The 6,000-nt window shown below is 43.3% G+C and overlaps 1 protein-coding gene across 1 annotated transcript in view; it reads left to right on the top strand.

The window, feature by feature from the left end:
- Positions 1 to 6,000, top strand: part of ZNF638 (zinc finger protein 638) — a 46,972-nt gene that overhangs the window by 15,440 nt on the left and 25,532 nt on the right. The window contains exons 6-13 of the mRNA XM_026867471.1: positions 1,518 to 1,888; positions 2,794 to 2,940; positions 3,314 to 3,445; positions 3,769 to 3,827; positions 3,998 to 4,041; positions 5,146 to 5,217; positions 5,614 to 5,781; positions 5,879 to 5,950. Of these exons, the coding sequence (XP_026723272.1) occupies positions 1,518 to 1,888; positions 2,794 to 2,940; positions 3,314 to 3,445; positions 3,769 to 3,827; positions 3,998 to 4,041; positions 5,146 to 5,217; positions 5,614 to 5,781; positions 5,879 to 5,950 (1,065 nt within the window). The remainder of the gene's footprint in view (positions 1 to 1,517; positions 1,889 to 2,793; positions 2,941 to 3,313; positions 3,446 to 3,768; positions 3,828 to 3,997; positions 4,042 to 5,145; positions 5,218 to 5,613; positions 5,782 to 5,878; positions 5,951 to 6,000) is intronic.

Below are 6,000 nucleotides of genomic sequence, written 5' to 3'. Positions count from 1 at the left end.
AGAGAGATCTGGAGGGGCTGGAGCGAGGGCAGAGGAGGGCAACGAGGCTGGGGAAGGGCTGGAGAATCAATCCTGTGAGGAGCCAGGGAAGGAGCTGGGAGTGTTCAGGGTGAGGAGGAGGAGGCTGAGGGGAGCCCTCATCCCTCTCTGCAGCTCCTGACAGGACATTGCAGAGAGGCTGGGGCTGGGCTCTGCTCCCAGGGGATCAGGGACAGGACAAGAGGGAACGGCTGGAAACTGCCCCAGGGGAGGGTCAGGCTGGGCAGGAGGAGAAAATGTTTCCCAGCAAGAGTGGTCCGAGAGTGGAACAGGCTGCCCGGGGAGGGGGGAGTCCCCATCCCTGGGGGGTTTCAGGGCCGTTGGGATGAGCTGTGGGGGATGTGGGGTCGGGGAGAACTTTGCAGAGTCGGGCTGAGGGTTGGACTCGGTGATCCCGAGGGGCTTTTCCAACCGGAGTGGTTCTGGGGTTCTGTGAATTGAAAAATTGAAAACAACAGAAGGTTTTTCTTTTTCTACATCAAAAAAAGTAGTTCTGTAAAGGCAGTATAGATGAGAAGAAAGAAAACACAACACACCGAAACAGCGTTGAATGGGGGTGTGATTTGCAAGGGAAGCAGAGTGTTCTGAACTAATTTTACTGAGGAGAGCATGGTACGTGAAGGGCTTTCAGTGAAACATCCTCCGTGCCACTGCCGAGTGCTGCAGCGTTCTGTGCCTCCGTTCAGCTTGCTTCCTCCAGTTTGCAGTTCTAGCAGATTTCATGTAAACCCAGTCAGTTCCATGTCATTCATTTCGAGGTCGGTCTCTGGCTGAAATACCAGTTTGTTTGGAGTTTTTGTTTCTTTTAAAATTCTGAAGAGGAGAAAATAGAGGATTTTTTTTTTTTAATCGTCTGTATACTGTGGCTGTGTTGTCTGTATGCTTTCAGAAAATTAAGGAGGTACTGAGCTCTTGTGGGAAAGAAGTCTAAGATGAAAAGTTATAAAAGGACAGGCAGTTTCAAAGAGGTCTTCCTAAGGGTAAAATGCAAGCTGTTATAACGTAGGAGAGGGGAAGAAGCAATTAATAACCAAAATACAAATTTTCCACATAAAGCAAGCGGACAGAAAGTTAATTTTATATCAGATTGTTAAAATTAAATTTAAAATTTAAAACACATTTGTACGACGAAGAACAAGACAGAGGATAGAGAATGTAGCAGAAGGCACCAAGGTAGTAAGTGCTGCTGTGTGAGAGGAAGGTCCCAGTCTGGAAAACGTCTTGTCTTATATTCCCTGACATCTAAAATGAAGTAATTATTCTTTTGCTCCAGCCTTTAGATTTTTGTAGATCTCATTGCCAGTGTTGCTTTGCCAGTTTAAAGCAGCACAGTGAAAATAGTAGAGGTTTATCATTCTTTTTGGCCATCTCTGCTGGGGTGTGATCCTCCTGACTGTGAATCGGGAGCGGGAGGTGAAACTGAAACCGTAGAAAACCAGACAGCAGTGGATGTAACTTGTCTTTTAAAAACAAACCAGCCCACCCCAGTTTGTTTTCCCTTCTGCTCGCAGACAGAAAGGCAGCTCTGGAGGCGGTGGTGAAAAGTTTGGGACCTGGCTTTGTAGCAGAGTTCAATAAACATAGGTCACTTCAGGCAGCCGGGCAAGGATCGTCGGGGTCGGGGAAGTCCCCCTCTCATGGACTCCTGAGGAAGGTGCCTGGAAGTACGAAGAAGCCACTGAAAACAACTGTTTCTGCAAAGGCTCCAAGGAAAGACGTGTCTTCTTTGCCTGGGTCAAGTTCTTCATCTCCTGACACTGATGATTTACCCCAAAGCAAAGACATGGAAGAGGACGAGGAAGACGGATCCACAGGAACCAGCGGACTTCGTCCTACTTCTTATAATAGGGTGAGTTTGTTATTGCTGTCCTTTGTGGTTTTAGGGATTGGGTTAGTATCTCATTTCAGGGGGATCACTTGTGGAAAGATGAACCGTCCTGCTGGTTCTGTGCAGTAGATGCTGCCATCTTAATGCAAAGATTTGCTGGCTGCAAGTGTGCCAACTTACCCAGCAAGGGTTCTTTAACAGATGGGAAGAAAACCTCGAGTGCTTTCCAACAGCAGAAGCAATGTGCATTAAAATTGGGTCCTCGTTCTACTGGGCACTTGTTTGGATGCAGTGTGAGCCATGCGCTCTGCTTGGAGGAGCTTCTTGTGTAAATAAAAGTAAAGGGTAGGAGGCAGAAAGTGTTTGTTTTGCCTTGTGAGGCAAGAAGATGAGGCAGAGAAGTTTACTACTGTGCTAGGAAGGATCTTAAGCCAGGGTTGTCTTAGTCCATCACACCAAGATTTTGGTTCTGTTAGGAACAATCACTAAACCAGTTTGTGTTTTAGTTGTGGGACATGCAGTCATCCTTGGGAGTTTCCAGCCTCTAATTGATAAGCAAAGAGAACATGGCCTAGTGCTGTTGAGAGCTAACAGGTATTACTGAAATTAAAGCACTGGAGTTGTGCAGGCTCTCACCCTTCAGCCCAGACAGCTGGAATTGTGTAGATCTATAGTACTTGCTAAAAACAAAAAGATGGTCCTTGTGTGTTACTGGGTAATCTAATAACTGATGTCTTCTAATAACGGAAGACTGAGACAGTTGTAGAACAACAAAAGGGTGGCTCAGTCCTTGTGTTAAACACCTCAAACCACCAGAGTGAACTAAGCAGTCTGTCCACTTTGCAGTCATTTTAACTGCAGATCCTTCCTTCTTCCTTTTACTGCACTTACAAAGTATTTGGTTTTGTTCTCTTTTCCATTTGCAGCTGTTGAGAGAGGAATTGCTGAGCTGTGGGACAGTCCTTCAAATATCAGATTTACCAGACGATGGCTTTTCAGATCAAGATATTAAAAAAATTGTTCAGCCATTTGGCAAAGTTAGCGATCTCATTGTACTTCGCTCTAGAAATGAGGTAGGTTTTCCTGTAGAATGGTTCTGTGTCAGAACGCAAAAAAAAAAAAAAAAGCAATAAAAAAGGGGGGTATTTGGTTCCTCAGCTGAACATCGGATAAGGCTTCCTGAACTGTCACATTCATAGTTTTGGAATAGCTGGAAGTGTTAACTTTAGAAATTGTCTGGCTTGCTACCTAAGTCGTAAATGCTACTGGAAGTAGGATGTCTTCTTGAGAATACTGAAATCCAGACTTTTTCATCAAACCCCATATGAGCTTAGAGAGAGGTGCACGTGCAATTCTGTCGTGAGCAGATTTTCTAAGGGAAGATCGCAGCTAATTGTGTCTCATGTCTGTAATAGACATCAAGCCTGAAAGTGCCGTTTATTTCAGGCTTTCTTGGAAATGAACTATAAAGAAGCAGTGATAGCAGCTGTGAAATACAGTGAAACTGTGCCAGTGCTGGTCAATGGGAAACGGGTGAAAATCAGTGTAGCAGAGAAGCCAAAAGCATCTGCTGGCCAGGTGAGCAGCGTCCTAAGTTGTGTGTAGCATGGTGTATTGTGCCAAAACCTGGGGTACTGCGGGGAAACCGATTTTGTAGTTTGAATAGCTGTTAAAATTTCCTTTTTATAAACAGCAGTCTAAAATAAATATGAAAACACACGCTCCTTAATTCCAGTTTTCCATTTTTATTAATTTTGATATTTGTGAATAGTGTCAGTTTAACAAACAGTGAAAGATAACCCTTATGTTAATATAGAGACACTTAATACTGTTTACGTATGCACGCACGCATTTGTATGTAAAATATAAATTATGCGAGTTGTTCTTTCTGTCCATTTCAGGCCAAAATGACTGTCAAAAAAAGAGCCCAGAATATTAAGAAGGTTTCATCAAGTACAAAGTAAGTGTTGCCATCGCATACGTTAGTGATAACCATTGCAAACCAAACGGCTTCATGTCTGTTTGGTTTCTTGTGGGTTTTTTTGAGCTTTTTTAGCTGTTTTGATATTAATCAGTTGTCTTTGAACCTGATTTTTCTTGCTTTTTTTTTGCTCCTCTTGCTCATAATAGAAAAGATCAGAACACGGCCACTAAGAGAACTAAATCCATTCCAGGTAAGGTTTTGGTTGCCTTTTCTCTGATGCTGCCTCTGTTAGTCCCTTCCTGCTTTGTTCCCATTTCTTTGTTTTTATGTGAGTGCTTTTGCTAGCCACTGAAAGCAGGTTCAGAGCGCTACAAGAAAATGTCAGGTTTATACTTTCAAACGTCTTCCTTTTCGTGCAACCCTTTCTTTTTTTCTTTAAAAAAACCCCAACCCTCAAGTAGCAATAAACCCCCCTGCCTTGACCTGTAATTAGTCTGTAATTGTAAATGTTTGCCCCAACTGTTGAAGGTCAGTGTGGCACTTCGGGCCTGTAAAAGAAGTGTAATTCTTCAAGTTGACTTTAAACCTTATGTATAACATATTTAAGATTTTTTTTTTTACGGTTAGTGCTCGTGCTTCCCAGTGTCTCATGTTCCCTGAATGTTCCAGATGCTTTTAAATTTCTGCCCTGGTTTCCTATTGATCCAGACAAAAATGATTTCAATTACTATTATTAATTGGTCTGTCAGAAACACTTCTCTGTCATACTGGTAGGGAAAATCTTTTAAGTTTTTTTAGTACTTCAATGAAAACAGGACAAACTTCAGTAAACACATCAAAAGCCAACGAAACTACAAATACCTGGTATTATTAAGACCTTGGAATTAATGGCCATTTTGTGTTGCTTGTTTTATTGGCTTTCAGGAGCAACTTTTCTGAATAAAGTTAGGGATTAGACATAGATAGGAAATTATATTGGTCTTGATTCATCTGTCAGCACTCCTGAAACCGGTTTCCAGAAGGGAGTTAAGGTTCGTGCAGCCCTGTGCTCCAGAGCTGTCCCACGGATGGGAACCACCAATTATTTGCTGCCAGCTAGGAAAAAGAGAACACTTTTTTTCAGGAGTAAGGGTTTGTCACCAGAATCTGAAACAAATTCACCAAAGATGCTCTGCTTCGTGGCTTTCATTCAGGAGTTTGATGGAGGGAACTTAGGTTTGGGTTTTTTTTATTGTATCAGTTGAATTGCCGCAGATTAAACTGGTTTTGTATGTGTTTCTGTCCTCTTCACAAATGTAAGACTTAAGAAATAAGCGTTTCTGCTGACTTTGTTGGTTTGGGATATTTTATGTAGGTAAAAAAGAAAGGACTAAGAAATCGGCAATGTCAGGAGATAGTAAAATCAAGAAAACTTCAAAACCGGCGGGTAAGACGAATGAGAACTTTTGACTTGGAAAACACAAGCAGGTGCTTTTCCATCCTCCTACCCCGCCACTTCCCCCCTTTCCAGAAGAGGTTTCAGGCAATGAGTCCAAGCTTTTGCCACCTTCAGCAGGGCTTGCCGTATAACTTGGGTTGTGGGTGCTGTGTGTAGGGCCAGACCGGCAGAGACCCAGGAGGGGGGATGAGTTTGGGCTTTGGGGTGGAAGCTTTTCCTGCTGGGTGTGTTCTTCCCGTTTGCGAGGAGGGGCAGGGGTTTCTGTGATACGAAGCCTCTGAAGATGTGGCAGAAAAATGCGTAGTGCAGCTGGTTCTTTTGCAAACTGATTTTTTTTTTAACGTGTTGAAACAAAGAATGCTTTTTTCTGTTGATATCTACCAGCCAAATCCATAGATGAAGACCTTCAGCTCTCAGCAGAAGCCCAGATGGAGGTTGGGGAATCCAAGCTGTCAGAGCCGAAGGGTGGCACGGAAGGGGCCGGAGCTGCAGAGCCTGTGAAGGCAGCAGAGACTCAGGCCAAAGGAGTGTCTAATCCTGCACCTCTGCTGGGTAATTCTGGTACCATAATGCCCTTTTTAAGTTGCTTTGCTAATTGTAAGTCCTGTGAAGTTTAACATTGTGATGTCTTCTTGAATTCGTTTTTTAGAGAAACTTGCACAGATGCCTCAGGCGGCGGCGTTGGTCTTGGATAAGTTTAATGAAGCTTTAGTTGATCAAGGTAAATGGCAAACTGTGACAGGGTTTTTCTCATTTCTGTCCTAAACCTCT

The sequence above is a fragment of the Athene cunicularia genome, unplaced genomic scaffold (genome assembly GCF_003259725.1).
Source record: "Athene cunicularia isolate RWA unplaced genomic scaffold, athCun1 SCF_48, whole genome shotgun sequence".
NCBI lineage: Eukaryota > Metazoa > Chordata > Aves > Strigiformes > Strigidae > Athene > Athene cunicularia.
The sequence above is the reverse complement of the archived record's forward strand: the minus strand, read 5'-3'. Positions and strand labels throughout refer to the sequence as shown.